The following is a 16,323-nucleotide window of genomic DNA, read 5'->3' on the forward strand; positions in this document are numbered from 1 at the left end:
GGTTTTTGCAATACAATTCGATCATTTTGTGTCCAAAATCTACACACACATGCAATCAGAGTTACCTAAGTTGTTATGGGCAGGAGACACAGGGTTCGGTGACAGGTTTGGAGACCCTGAAAAGAAAAGGACAGATTAATAATTAATGGTATAAGAATGTACAGTAAACAGGACAAACACATTTTGATTAAAAAACTATTACACTTCCAATAATTCAAGAGTGCAAAGTCAATTATCATGTGTTTGTCTTCAGACATTTTTCAGGTTTTCGTCCCAAAATATTGGTGTGTGTAGAACTACTTTCATACACCACTGATTAAGTGTCAGAAAGAAACTTGGAAAAGTGATATGCAACTGAAATGTCACCCAAAAAAACAAACCTGGAACTACTTCATAGCTGTGCAGTTATAGAAAATTCAATGTGTCAACCAATCAAAGAATGCAACAAATGCGGTGGTATAACTGGCGTCACCTGTGTCCATGCTGCGGTTCATCTGATGATCACTGGTCTCTCCATCCTCACTGATGTAGCCTGGAGGGGGCGTCTCTGTAACACACACAAACACACAAGGTTAGCCTGCATGAACACAAATTGTACACACCCGTAACACAGTGAGCCAGCTGATGGATGAAGGATTAGGCACATCAGCAAACACATCCGGCAAAATCTAGCAGGTGCAGCAGAGACAATGTCTCACAAGGGTTTTATTTTTCCCCTTCACATTAAGACACCCGATTTAGAAAGCTGGGGTCAGCTCAGTTTCAGCAGCAGGATATGAAACAACACACACCACCCTATTACAGTAAAAGACTGCCTCTCTAAAGCAAATACCATTCAGATGAAACTAATCCCAGCTAAAGCCACTCCATACAGACTTCATGGGATAATCTTCCCCTTATGTAGACAAAAGCAGTCTTAAAATCACTTCAGCGTAAATTGTTCAATTGTAAAATGGTTAAACATATTTTATTATGTTTAACCATTTAGTCCTACAAATATAGGCTAATAAGTAACAGGACCCCAAACTTTTAAATGGTAGTGTATATACAGGAGGTCAGAAACACAAGTGACCACATTATCTGTATAGTGTAAATGCTGATGTATCCAGGTCAACAAAGGCCACCTACCACTCACCCGTCAATCAACAACTCTGCTAAAACAAGGGATTTCAACTATGAAGTTTCAGAGCAGCTTAAATCAAAATAACCATCCGATCATAAAATTTGAAAGAGCACAAAGACAAAAATGCTAAACTTCTTTACTATGACTGATCTGTGGCACATCTGAAGTTCAGTTATAAATAAATACAGGCATAAATATCTAAAATAATTAAGAATTCTGCTTGAAATATCATGTTTGTATTTAGATTAAAATTCAGATTTATTCTGGATGAACATGTTTTTTTCATGCATTTACTGTTCATTCTTTGTGCTTCATCAACACACTGTAACACGATGTAGTGATTGGACAGTACTGTTGCTTTATCTGTGTGTTTGGTCTCTTCTGCTCATCCTACATCTAAAATAAAAGTGATAAAGTGATCCACCCACTGCCCACTAGTTCTTGAATGATCCTTTTTTCGATACTAATTTTATGAAATCATTTTAACAAGATTACATTACATATCACCTAAAAAAGGTTAAAAAAATAAATACTCAAAGACATATATAATATATAATCAGATAGTATAATTATATAATATAATTACATAATCAGAGAGAATTTGTTTTCGATTCGAATTGGTTCGTTTAAAAGTAGACATTTCAAGCTGTTTATATGCCCATTTCTCAGGTCTGTGAGGCAAGAAGCCTATACGCAGAGTTTCGGTTCGTTTGTGACGTGCTCCAGTTCTTCCTGCAGTCGAAGACTTTCTGCTCTTAAGTTTATTAGTCGCGTACTTCATCAGATTTGTCGTGTTGCCGGTCTTGGCAGCAATTATATTATCACAAATATTGCATCGCATGCTGTTGGCATCGAGCCTGGTGATATGTAGCCACAGTTTTGATCTTTTTCACATCTTTTATAACTACGGGGCTTGGGACGCTTACACACTACAGCCTCACATGTGAGCAACATCTCTGGGCGTAACCGGCGTAAACTAGTGTTTTGCTTGATGCCTCGCCACAGCCAATCATGATGCATGCTTATTGGCTCACTGACGAGATTAACCCCTTAGGTATCGAAATTTGGTACAGAACCACAAGAGATTTTTTGATAGTCGATGGTAGAGGCAATTCGGTCGGTGTCTAAAAAGTATCGAACTCGATACCCAGCCCTACTGGGACTACAGCTACAGACTAAATTGACTCTAGTACACCTGGAAAACATTTGAGATTGTGCCGCTTTGAGGCAGCTGATGGAGCTATATTCATTTAAAAGCCACTTGACATTTTTTGGTTTGGCTTTTCTGTTTTTATAACACTATGAAACTCATTTCCAAGAGTCTTCTCCATTACTTCCTGTACTAGAGTGTATTTGTCTTTTACCTGGTATGTAGTTGCTCTGGGGTTCGATGCCTGCAGGAAAAATGGTGTTTTCTGGGATGGAGTGACTGTAGTCATCTAGAGGAGGAAACTCACTGGGGATTTCAGTGTGACGAGGCACCAACACTGGAGGAAGAACTTCAGAGAGAGAGAGAGAGAGAGAGTTAACAAGAATGAAAAAAAAGGAGAAAAAAAACATGATACCTGAATAACCAAACAAAAAACATGTTTCGATTCACAACTTGCACAATAAATACTACATGCATATACTACATGTAAGGGATAATGTAGAGCGAGGTGGTTGTTATAGCGAATACAACCCCGACAGGCTGATCAGGACCCCAACGCGAAGCGGAAGTTCGGACTTCCCAAGTCCGACTCAGGAGAATGACTCAAGGACGCAAGTCCGGTAATTCTGCAAATGCGTTCTTGAAAGCATCACTCAGCGCGCTCTGCTACTCTGGTTATCTCTGTATGTACATTTTAGGCAACAATAAAACTAAATATGTAATAAAACACCACTCTGCCTCTTTTTGTTTTCATTTAAAGAAATCTTAAACATTAGCCACACAAATGTGGTTCAGGCATCGCGTAGGCTATTGATTATATTCACTGCATGTATAACGTTAGCCTAGGGGTGTGCCATATCATACTGTCTACGATAATATCAGTATACATTTTTACATGATAAAAAAAGTGTCATATCGCGATATCAATTATATTGCGATGCAACGATGTATGGCTCATTTACGTTCCCTAGCGCGCAACAACACCCGTAAGAGTAAGAGCAGGATGTCAGCCTCCGATGACGATTTAGTACCTAAAAAGGAAGCTACTTCAATAGAATGGAAGTGGTTTGGTTACAAGAGGTCAGACCTCCAACAAAGCACAATATTTTGCAAAATATGCAAGAAAACTGTTACCGCTAAAGGTGGAAACACAACAACCTGTTTCACCACTTGAAGCAAAAACACACCGACGAGTACAACCAGGCTATGAAGGGATACTAGCACAGGACTCGAATTTTGGCACGGGTATTGCGCATAATTTGAATAATTTATGTCACTTATAATAATCCCACTAATAATGCGGGAAATTCCCCCCAAAACATTGATTCACTTTAGCATGTAGATTATATGAGTAATTTAATCCACACAGATTATAAAATCAAATCAATCATTTTAAAACTATCTGAGAGACGCAATTTCACAAACAGTGTAAGTGTTCAGCAGTGCTGCATCTTCTCTCTCTCGTCTCTCAAAATGGGTTGAACAGAGCAAGCGTGAAGCGATACTAGACTCTCGCGTTTAGGAGTCGGGACAAGACGGAATTGTCACTTACACATTCGGGCCAGCATTGCATCGTAACTAAAGTTTATCATTTTCACGTCTTTTTAAGTCTTATCGGTTTAAATATTCAAGCGATTTTAAACTATCCAGTACTCGCACACTATCTGAGAGATGTTTTTCTCTGCATGCATACATACACTAAAGTCGCCTCACAAACAGCTCATGAGTAACAAAAGTTATTTTACGCGGATTATATCGCTTTAATGGGGAAAAAAACACGCAAAATTGTGTCAAAATTCCGGTCTTGGTAAGTATACTCGTAAACACAGTCGGTTATGTGTAAAACGCATGTAACTGTGACAGACAGTATAATGAAAACAGTAATGGATCCGTGCACTAGCTCTAAAAGTGACAGAAGCCATGTGTCTGTCATTAATGTTGTCGTCAAAACAACAAAAGATAGCTTTAATTGTAAGGAATCAGAATTAATAGCCTATGTATTTAATTTAGTCAGGACTAAAAGACTATCAGTGTTATTTTACATTTGATTACTTTATTCAGTTTCTGTAGTATTTCTGAATACTAGTGTTAGACCTACCCAAAAACTTTTCTCTTTATTTCTCTTTTTTGTATCTTTATTATTTTGTATACATTTTTGCTACTTTTTTCAATTTAATTCAAAGATTGAAATCAAGCTTCCTTGTGTTGTGTAAACTCTTAAATCTACTCGTATTATATCTCATGTTTAACCACTACAGAGACGTCAGAGTCAGCGGCAAACGTCAGAACGACTAGCCGAGGAAAGGTTGTTCCAGGGGGGGGTACATGAGCGCCGGGAGCGCGGTGATCGCCTGGAATGGATCTCACAACCTGGATAATTTTCATAAATCTTTATAAATAAACCACAGATCTGAGCTTTAAACAACTACATTCTCGCCTAAAAAACTCTTAAAACTTTTGACAGTGGAAGCGGAAATAATTGCGTACCATACTGTACCGTACCGTACCGCTCGGTGGAAACGAGCCATAAATATCAGTGTGCATTACCTGGTGTCTCGACCCGCTGGTAGTGGTAGGGATTTACGCAGACCTCGTCCTTTTTCGTGTGAAAGGCAAACTCGCAGAGTTCAACGGCTCTGAGCTCATGATGTGACTGCAGGTCAGGCCAGCGCCACAGACGACAGTAGATCACATGAGGGAGTCCTTTCCTATGAGATACTTGCAACCGACCATCTAGTGATCTGAGAGAAAAAGAGAAAAAGAAAAGGCAATGATGATGCTCACTGTAGCAGAAACAATCCCAGCAGCTCATTCTCTAAAATCCAAAGCAGAAATACAGCTGAAATGTTATTATGGCTTAAGTCAGAAACATTGTGTAAAATCCTAAATTACCACAATAAACACTCACTGCTCTAAGGCTTGCAGGGACAACGCCAAGGTATTATGTGAGACCGCAGATGAAGTAAAAGTGGCCCAATTTCCTGTTAATGTGGTGCTTTCGGTTACACATCACACGTGATGTGAATGAGGTGAAAAAAGAGGAAGAGGAAGTCCAAAAAAAAAAAAAGTGTTTCAGAACAATGTGTGTGTTTAAGAGGTTGATTGTGCTCAAGTTTAACAACAGCTTCATCTCATAAAGCCATATGAAAGCAACAGTAGACTCCTCACACACATATGTAGTGCGGGCCAAATAATGCAAATCCCAAAAGCTCTTTAAAGCATGTCTGTCAGAGCCCCCTCCTCCCACTTTTACACCCACCAAGCCTGACCCAGACAATGGCACGGGCCTGCCTGGCCAGCCCGAGGCTTCTGTGGCTCTCCCAGCACCTAAATATGCTTTAAATTTTTCATAGCAGAGCTTTCGCTCCACAGGCAGATTGCGTGAGGAAAAAAAGAATGATGTGAAAACCAGACACCCCAGGGAGTGAATGAAAAGAGAATCTATTAAGCAATAAAATCTAAAGAATAAACAAGAATATTTAGGCATAAACAATCCACTTTATGGTTGCAACACAGGCTCACACGGGCAGAGTACAGCAATAGAGTTGTAAACACAGAGTCACTTCCTTCAGTTCACAGTTCACACATGCACGCACGCCCAACCAGTCAAAGACACATTAAGGCTAATGGAGACGAGAGAGGGAAGGAAGAGGAGAGATGAACTCGGACAGAACAACAACAAAAATATGTATTCCAGAACACACTGTATTTTTTCCTGCTTCACTTTTTAACTGCAGGCAAATACAACTCAGACTTTTCTTTGGATGGCCCCATGTGGAAAAGGAAAAAGGCATAATCATTTCAGAATAATGCAGGGAAGGCCTTGAGCAATATTGAAAAACCACACAGTGAACTTTTCATGTCTGAGGCGAGTTATTCACTGGTCCGGTCTCAGACAAAGATGACTTTTGCAGACACAATCGAGCACACCATCATATCAAAACACATTTTCACACTAACCCCACCTACATTTCTTATCTTTACAGTCAAGGGCTGCGACCAAAACATTTTTATAATGCTTATCTGTGTAGCGGCCTCCTATAACGGCACACTCGCTGTCGAGATCAGATTAAATACGCCAACGTAATGCACGCACTGCTATGGTGTGCTGAAACGGGGCCGTACGGTGTGGCCCAAACCTCTCAGAGAACTCTATTATACATGACTGCTACATTGTGCGCTTGAAATATGCAACAGCAGACAAAGTGCTGAGAGAGAGGAGGGCTGTGCACTAGGTCAGCAACTCTTTGAGGAATCCAGGGCACAGATACCATTCATGACACTCTATTCATCCTTTATGCATACTACATAAAAGCAGAGACATGAAAAGAAAGGAGGAAAGAGGTGTGAACTTTCCTTACCGGAGCCCTTTAAAATGGGTCATATAATACATTTCACATCATTTTCTTTTTGTTCATATCCTGCACTTATGTTTTTGCCCAAATCAGGTCATTACACTGTTTTTTCATGACCATTCCCTCTCTCAACTTTTGAATTAAACTGGCCTTTTTTTACTTGTGTCTTGAAGACTTCTATGGCTGCGTTCACTCAGTCAGTGTTAGACGGTAATCACAGGTTTGACTCTTCTGTTCATACAACAGCGTGTATAAAATATTTGAGCAGCTACTGTATGAATCAATAACCAAGGTCAAGCCCCTTTTTTATTCTTGTGATAGTTGTGAAAAATGATATTGTCTATCATACTTCCTCCTTATGACCGCAATGTGACTATGTGGGCCACGGTGCGGTTACCAAATAGGTGTCATTGTGACAATGGCCATGTGTTATTGCATTCACCAACTATTTTGAAATACATTTTACAGTTCTGAATCTTACGGTCCGTATTCATTGAGCATTGAACCCTTTTATTTCAATTAAGGAAATTTAGCATTTTTACACTACCGTTCAAAAGTTTAGGGTTGGTAAGATTTTTCTGAAAGGGGTATCTTATGCTTATCAGGGCTGCATTTGTTTGATCAGAAATACAGTTATATTGTCAAATATTATTAAAATTAAAATAAATGTTTTTAATATATTTGAAACTTTATTTATTCCTGTGATGTCAAAGCTGAATTTTCAGCATCATTACTCCAGTCTTCAGTGTCACATGATCCTACAGAAATCATTCTAATATGCAGATTTGGTGCTCAAGAAACATTTTAATGTTGAAAACAGTTGTGCTGCTTAATATTTGCAAATTTTTTTCAGGATTCTTTAATGAATAAAAAGTTTAAAAGAACAGCTTTTATTGAAATCAAACTGTCACTTTTGATCAATTTAATGCATCTTGCTGAATATTGACCTCAAACTTTTGAATGGTAGTGTGACTCCTTTTAAAAGCATTTTTTCATACACAAAAGTCTAATTGAGATAAAAAGAAATGCAACAGATAACATCAATTAGGATCATTTAAGAAATGGCAAAGTTTGCAATGAGATCATTCCGTGGGGTCTGGCATTCATGAACTGCATCAGTCTGAAAATATTGTATCCATCATCAGTCCTTTACATTTCCATTACATTCCAGTGCTCAGCGGAGAGAGAGCCTGTGTTTGCTGCCATGTGGGCAGACCTCATGTGAAAAGGAAGCACTGAATGACTATTGATTGAGCTGCAGAGGGCAAATTGGGTCAGCAGTAAGGCACATCCAACCAACATAAACGTAGACACACACACACACACACAGCCTGGAGGGCGGGTCTAGCCTGCTCTCCCCCCCACCCGCATGCCGGCTGTCACTTGAGTAGAGAGCAGGGTGAGATTTGAACAGGGAGGGGGTGAGGAAGAGAAAGAGAGTTGAGGGGGTGAGCTGGAGGGATGGAGGGGTCTGACACAGGCTGAACCACGCTGGGCAGATTTAATCTAGAGGGTAAAAACACAGACGCCGTGGGCTGTAGTGGACAATTTCTGTATCAGCCCAGGCATCCTTGACTTGACCATGACACTTCCACTGAGAGCATTATCATACTCAACTCAATGCTTACAAGGAATCAGGATCAGGTCGATTTCTTTAGATGCTTACATGCAACTCGACATGAACTTATACAAAGTTTTGCTTAACACAAATTTAGACAGAGCAACAAAAATATGCAAAGGCAAACTACAGCTGAAGTGTAGTTTATTTGCACTAATACACTAAAATTAACATGATGCATTTTGTTTGACAGACAACAAGACAAACATCTTTCCTAAGTAATTTTCAACTTTTTTGTTTCACTTTTTCAAGCTGTGTTTAGCCTTTAATGTGTATGTTTTTAGAGCTGAACTTGCACGTCTCCGTTTGAAATCAGAGAGTCTGACAAAACACAAACTCTGTGAACTCTGATACATGCAAATTTAATGCAGAGGGAGAGAAGGACAAAAGCAACTTCGACGTCAGACCAGACCGTCTGCGGGACCATTTCACCCTGTGGAACATACCCCGACCCAGCCCCCCCCCCTAAAAAACACTTTTAAGACCATTGCTATTCCCCCATCCCCCCAGCCTAAACCCAGACAGCATGCAGCAGTACAACAGACCTAATACACGACACAGTGCAGTGATGAAGGACACATACCTGATCGTACAGTTACTACTGATGATAATGTCTACTTTTATGTCTGAACATACATTTACTCAACTTTGGATTGACTGGTCAAAATATTTGTATTGGAATAATAGCTGGAAGCTGATCAAATATAAAATTTGACTGTAAAGAATACGGCATAAATATCTGGAAACCCAACTCATATGGAAACTCTTATAGTCTAATATTTTTTTCTAATTCAAGGCTTATATACCTGCTTATCTTTTATTTCATAATATGAGTGTGTGGAAAATATCATGTTTAACTTGTATTATTTTTTTAAAGGTTTTGGTTTTCCTCCCTCTGCTAAAGTCATTAAGGCCTTCCTTAAGTAAACAGAGCCCTGCAGGGGTCTCATGTGCAGGTGGTTGGATGTGGTTACGGGGGCCCGTTCTCAGCAGGAGAACAGGACTATAGCAGAAACACTACAACCATCATACAAATGCAGCAGGGGCCAAAAGTAACACTCCAGTTAGCCACTTTTTTTAGTGTGAAATACTGCACGGGTCAAATCGCAATGTAAAAAGAATGTAAAATGGGCTAATCAAATTACACACAGATACAGATCGCTTCCTGAAAAAATGGTCAGTGACTGCCATGCATTGTATATTTTATAAGTATTATTTCAATAGACTGGCCTGTATATGATGCTGCTGCAAGTGACAATGTACCTGCTAAAAAAAGTATTTGGAAATGTATCTTTTTTTTATCATTCAAAATCTTGTTTTATACCTTGATAAACCTAAAACATGCTGTGTGATGAACACCACAATGTCAAACATACACATCACTGAACCTCAGGTTCCATAGCATAGCATTCTGTAGAATTCAGAGTAGATTTCATGCAATATTCTGAAGTTGGCATAGCCTGGGTTTCCCCATGCTGCCTTGCACGCAGCGCGATTTTATTCACGCTGCTAGGCAGCCTGGATTCCATGGACCAGATTTTCGCCTCAGCGAGGGGACCAATCACAGAACGGGGAGGGAGCAGCAAGACGATGACGACGTCTATGCGACACACCGAAGCAGTTTGTTTATATCTATACATACCTTCTACCCTCATGTTTGTCTTGCACAAACGGCAATAGTCGCTGAACGCCATCATGTACACATAAATCTCTGACCCATCGTCTTCTTCCTCGTCGAATTTCTGTCGCTCTACATACGTCATCTGGTATAATTGAAACGATTGGCTATGAGCTACGTACAGGAGCATTTGATAGACATTCGTAGCACCCAATAAACAGCTCTGGGCATTCGTAAACCACGCCTCAAATACGAGAAAATGAACATGTGGTTCCCAGACCACGTCTCAATGAGACTAGGTCTGACGTTAGCCAGGCTAAAGTTGGCATTGAATGAAAATTTCTAAAAGCATGTTATTGATCTTATTGTGAAAAATTAATCCATGCATATGTTTCCTTTTTGTTTTCATTTTTTGACTTTGTAACCTTTCATCAAAATGTCTGAACTCAATCCTCAGGTGAAACGACAGACTGGTGTACATTTATGACCATTTATGTACATTTCTGCAAATATTTTTTTGCATGGTTTTACTTACGATCCTGTCAGAACTAGGATCTGAACAAGACTGATAGCCAACACCAGACAGTTGCTGTGCCCACCCCCTTCTTCACATCCTCCCATCACACCTTTTCAAAATTGTAATGAGAGCAGACTCATGCTGAAAACACATAGCTAAAGCAGGTTAGATACATCATGAGTTGTGTCATAGAAAACAGGGAAGATGACTTTGAAAAAAGATCCAACAAAACATTGTTCACATTGTCATGAGCGGCACAGTAATCCGAGATGCAGAATAAAACTAGCTTTGTAAAGTCCAATGTACACTTCAGTTTTACACACGCTAGGTTATGCATACAGTGCACAATGTAAATAGTATGCACATACTTTATGCACACAGCCAGAGTACCGCATATACTCTGTACCCCGCAACGTGACGCGACAAAAGACAATAAAACCGGTTATAATCAGTGATACTGTCTACACTGGATGCAGAAGTGCAATGCGACATGACAAATCCCCGACAGTAAACTGATGCCCCGTTCTATTTTTGATGTCTGACACGAAGGACAAATGGATTTGCAACAATCGCTTTGCTGTTTCCAGTGTGGACGGTGTGAGAAATAGTGCAGACAAGGATAAGATTTTATAGTATTTTGGTGCATGTGTCGACCACCTGTGTTCACGCACATCAATTATTGTATTGTAAACTTTGAAAGGCTATGCATTAGGGGTGAATAATAACCACAATATTATTATTATTAGGGGTGTGACGAGATACTTATCTCACGAGACGAGACACGAGATTGGGTTCAGGAGAACGAGACGAGATTTTTGCACAATATTTTATAGAAATCCTCAATGACAAAGTTCATGCATTTTGAAATGTTTTAACTAATAATCTTCTAATGAATGTCAATTCATCCCAAAATAACTGTATTTGAGGACAATCCAAGAGGATATGAAGAGCAATTTCATCAGGGGCACCAACCACAATATTCTTTTACCATTAAGGAAGGATATGCTTTACACATAGGCCTATTTGTTAGATCTTGAGAATGAATGTACTCATGAAAACTTGTTTGTTCACAATTAAAATCCACAGAGTAGCTACCTTTTAATTTAGGGAATGAAATCCTTTTTTTTCTTCTTTTTTCCCCCTGTGTTTTATGATTGAATAAAATTGATATGAACAAAAATTTAATCAAATGAAAATATGAAACATTGAAATATTTTTTCAAATGAAAATATAACAATTAATTTACAACAAAACTGCTTTTTTTTTTTTTTTTTTTTGTCAAACAAGATGCTGCACAACAGAACTGTATACATACATTTAAAACATGGATGAAAAAACATCTTGGTTGAATGATATTCCTGACATTATTACTTTGAGAAGTACATTTTAGTATACAGTAGTGATATATTTCTGTCATAATTTTTTAGCTCTAGAGCAGTGTGTGAGTTTGTGTATCCGACAAAACAGCACCATTCTTTCACACAGACACACGCAGAAGTCACTTATTAGCGACATGCATTGACTGGCTGTTGTCGTGTTTATTTCTGCTGTGTGATAGGCTGTTAGATTAATCTATATCGAGTAAGAATGTCTAGAGCTTATCATCGTTATCGGCATAAATTTTAATTACAATCTCGATATGATATTGTTTAATTACCCAGCCCTACTATGCATTCAGCTGTATGCGTTTGTGTCAAAACCGAAGTATACTTTTTAAGCTTTAGTAGTCGTATACAGGAGGACACTTTTACCCCTGAACATAACATTACATAACATAACATAGACAAGATTTTTCAGTGTACCTGGCTGCAATACTACCGAGCCACCTCAGATAAAACAGTGTTAAAATTAAAGACTACAGCGATTAACTTGGATCAGTGTCAGTGTACATTCATAGCAGACTTTAAAGCAAGTCTCTCAAAACTCTCAGACAAACTTCAAAACATCCTGCGCAAAGTCTACACTGGTACTCTTCTAAAGAACACACAAACACACGGAGAGTTCACAACTGAAGGACGGTTATTTTCTCAGGATGGTCAGAAGCAGTCTGAGGGTCAGCGGTAGGGTTAGTGATGACAGAGTGGCACAAAGCAGTCTTGTTGTCTGCTGTACAGAGTGTCTATTATTCCAGCAGATATGGAGGCGGCACAGAGCTTTTCTAAACCTTCAACCCCGGCAGGAGCCACAAACCCAGAAGCGGCCCACGCCCTCCCCTGGGCAGACAGAGCATTCCTGAAGCCTGACTAACCCCGCCTCGAAAACCCCCACACAGGAGAAGACGCACACGACACTAACGCTCAAATACCTGCTCTCAATGCACAGACTTTCTTAGACACAACAGCAGTGTGTGTGTACACATACAATACACAATGAATGCACACACTTCCAGAACACAGAGACACCCAAACACTTACTGTACACAAACTCACAGACAACAAACTGTGTCGCTAATCTCCACCACAACCACAGTCAGACTTGGCACACTTGGCCTTCTCCGTCACTTGGGTGTTACAACCTTTATAACACGCTCAGGAAATCCACAAGCACCTACAGACACACTATCAGTCAAACAGGACACAAATATGAACACAACTTTCATGCACACAGACAGGGATATATTTTACACAGAAAAGGTAACAGCATTCAGTTTCTAAACCGCTCAAGTTAGAGGTGCTGCATTAAACATCTGGTCTGGAAACTGAAAGGTTCTTGGGAGATTCAGGAACTGGGGTGGCGAGGGGGTCACGCTAGTCGATTAGTCTTCCAACAATTAGCGAGGTTAAATAGTAGGGATGTGACGGTGAGGAAATTTTCCCACCGGTTAATCGACGTGTGACAACACAATACTGGAATGAACTGAAAACGCTCGCTCTGTGCCAGTGGACATGCACTGTTATAAACGCCTGTGCGGTATTAGCACCAATTCGGGGCCAGCAATTGCTTGACTGGTGGGTACATTATTATTCATAATGAAAAGATAAGCACAACTAATCTTTTACTAAACACTAAAGGTACTCATTCATAAGTGAAAATTAGTTATTTTTGCATTTTTTAGAGCAATCTTTCGGTTTGAAAAGCAAAGTCGGAGCAACGTCACGAATTCTGACGTCAATGTGTAATACCGGCAAGATCCAGAGTGGTGATTGGCTGCCGGGGCTCCAAGTAGGGGCTGGACGAACGAGCTGACGTCAGCCGGTTCTGAATGCTTTTGTGAGAAAGAGCTCGTTTCAATGCAATCACTGCGCCGTAATATGCATGAGAAGGAGATTGCATTACAGTGGAGAATTCAAATGTCAAGAAAGACCGGTTCAGCGCTGTTCATTCACCTCTCTGCCTGTTCTGCTGTGTTGTTGTCCTTCAGCCATGTGTCGTAATTTTATATTTCCTCAGTAACACAAAAGTGCACTTAGCATTTCCCCCGCGATGCATTTAGAGCTGGAGTTTGACTGCAAATACATGGGAAATATGATTAACAACAAGCAGAACGTGCATGACAGTGGTTTCTGCATGGAATGCCGCGATGAGTTTAACAATACTCGCAACGTGGAACATAGATCATATACGGACTGCAGCGAGCCTGTTTCAAGTTTTTATGGACATATTTCATATACTCTAGTGCTCTAAACATGAACCAGCACCGTGTATGCACACATATTTAATCATGTCTTCTTCAAATGAAATATATTGTCCAAATAAGGACAATGATACAGCCATAAATCTGATCATGAATACGATAAATGATTATGATACATCCATCCACAGAAGACAATTCAATAGACCAAGAATTCAAAGAAGAATGAACAAAAAGTTATTATGCCTTTATTCGTTTTGTGTTAAACTGACGTGTGTCGTTTTTTCAGAGACTGTAGTGCTCGTAAATGTAATGAAAATATTATTAGACCTTTTAAATGTTCTTCCGCGTTTCTCCCTCATTCTTGGGAGTTTGATGTCATATAAGGATTATATTTTTAAAATACATCAAGGTGCCCTCAACTCTGTTTTTTGAGTTTTTCCCCCTCTGTGATTATATATTAATATTCATGTGTCTGTATAATGAGTGTGTTGCAGGTCTGTGTTTTATTGGTTGTTGTCTCCCCTCTTCCCACCCTCTACACTCCCACTTTTCCACAGCTTTACACGCCCACTTTTTGAGACTTTTTCAGCTCTGAGGTGTGAACGACCGGGTTAAAACCAAGCGTGCCGCACAAGCCCTGAAAAGTGAAGCCAAAACGTCTCGATCGCCCCCCGGTGACTGGTCCTAGTATAGGTCATAAGCCCCGCCTCCCTATGTTATGCAACGGGTCGTGAGACCAACTAAACAATTAAATTACACTTCAAATATCTTTTTTCCAAGATGGTCTTTCATTTGCTGTCGTTTTATCATGCCGATGTAAGTTTAAGTGTCTGTTTCAAAAATAAGTTGGTTTTTAGTTAGTTACGTGATGCGGTGGTGTAACGTCATGATTGACAGAGCTGATTGAAAGGTTCTCTGAGCGAAGTAGTCACTGAAGCACCAACGGACGTTTTTTTCGGGATCTTCGGAGGACTGAGGAGATTGTATTTACTTTATTTTAACAAGCCTCTTGTCGTACTGAAATCAATTTTTAAAAAAGTGTGCAGAATCCACTCTCCCTGAGTGCATTCGGCGAGAGTGAGGGCGGAGCGTTGATTTCGCAGCTTTACTTCCTGCTCACTACTGCGCAGGTCTGGTCCCGAAATCGCTACTGCGCAGACTCAAGTTCCAATATGTCAGCGCCATATCGGGACACTGGCGGCTTCAGTTCTCATCAATGGAAGAGAGCGAAGGGGCGTCGTCCATCTTTTTTTACAGTCTATGGTTAAAACAGGGGGGGGGTTTCATGACACTTTAAATCCGAAGAATCGATTGGTCTATCCTGTTTTCAGTTGATGAATGAACAGGAACATTGTAGCGCACCTCCCATCCAATAAATCACAATAAGCTCTGTGCATTGTTACTTTTGATATGAAACAAAGTCTCAGATTTCAAATTCTGTCCATTTAATTAACTGTTTTGCCGCTGTTTAATGTGGCGTGACAGGAGCGCACGTAAACTGATCATCTCCTCAGCTTTAAAGGTCCCGTTCTTCGTGATCCCATGTTTCAAACTTTAGTTAGTGTGTAATGTTGCTGTTAGAGCATAAATAATATCTGTAAAATTATAAAGCTCAAAGTTCAATGCCAAGTGAGATATTTTATTTAACAGAAGTCGCCTACATCGAACGGCCCGTTTGGACTACATCCCTCTACTTCCTTCTTTAATGACGTCATTAGAACAGCAGGGCTTGAATTTCGGCGCGGGATTGCGGGTATTGTGCATAATTGTAATCATTCCCGCAGATCTCCCATTTATAATGCGGGAAATTCCCGCTAACATTGATTCACTTTAGCAGGTTGTATTAGTAAATTAATCCACAAATATTATAAAATCAAATCAGTCATTTTAAAACTGTCTGCGAGATGCAATTTCACAAACAGCGTGAGTGATTCAGCGGCGCTGCGTCTTCTATCTCTCGTCTCTCAAAATGGGTTGCACAAGGCAAACGTTAAGCGTGCTGCAGGCGGCGTTAATACACACTCGAGCGTTTTGGGAGTCGGGATAGACGGAATTGTCACTTGCATAATCGGGCCAGCACTGCATCATGACGAGTAACTAAAGTTTACCATTTGCACGTCTTTTTAAGTCTTACCAGTTTAAACATTTACGCGATTTTAAACTCTTCGGTACTTGCGCGCTGTCTGAGAGTTGTTTTTTTCTGCACACATACATAGAGTAAAGCCGCCTCACAAACAGCTCGCGGGCAACAAAAGTTATTTTTCGTGGATTATATCGCTTTAACAGTAAAAAAAATGCGAAAATTATGTCAATTTCGGTCTTGGTGAGTATCCTCTAAAAACACAGTGGGTTATGTCTTAAATAAGCA

General features: G+C 39.9%; 1 protein-coding gene across 2 annotated transcripts in view; it reads right to left on the reverse strand.

Annotated features, from left to right (window-relative positions):
- The window catches only part of smad3a (SMAD family member 3a), a 39,409-nt gene that overhangs the window by 10,393 nt on the left and 12,693 nt on the right, over nucleotides 1-16,323 (reverse strand). For both annotated transcript variants that reach the window (XR_013820721.1, XM_079867880.1), the window contains exons 2-5: nucleotides 4,821-5,014; nucleotides 2,488-2,622; nucleotides 473-547; nucleotides 66-116 (exon numbers count right to left, since the gene is read on the reverse strand). Coding sequence is in view for 1 of the 2 variants with exons in the window: in XM_079867880.1 (XP_079724006.1) it covers nucleotides 66-116; nucleotides 473-547; nucleotides 2,488-2,622; nucleotides 4,821-5,014 (455 nt within the window). In the remaining variant the exon portion in view is untranslated. The remainder of the gene's footprint in view (nucleotides 1-65; nucleotides 117-472; nucleotides 548-2,487; nucleotides 2,623-4,820; nucleotides 5,015-16,323) is intronic.

Source organism: Squalius cephalus (genome assembly GCF_949319135.1).
Source record: "Squalius cephalus genome assembly, chromosome: 3".
In the NCBI taxonomy this organism is placed as follows: domain Eukaryota; kingdom Metazoa; phylum Chordata; class Actinopteri; order Cypriniformes; family Leuciscidae; genus Squalius; species Squalius cephalus.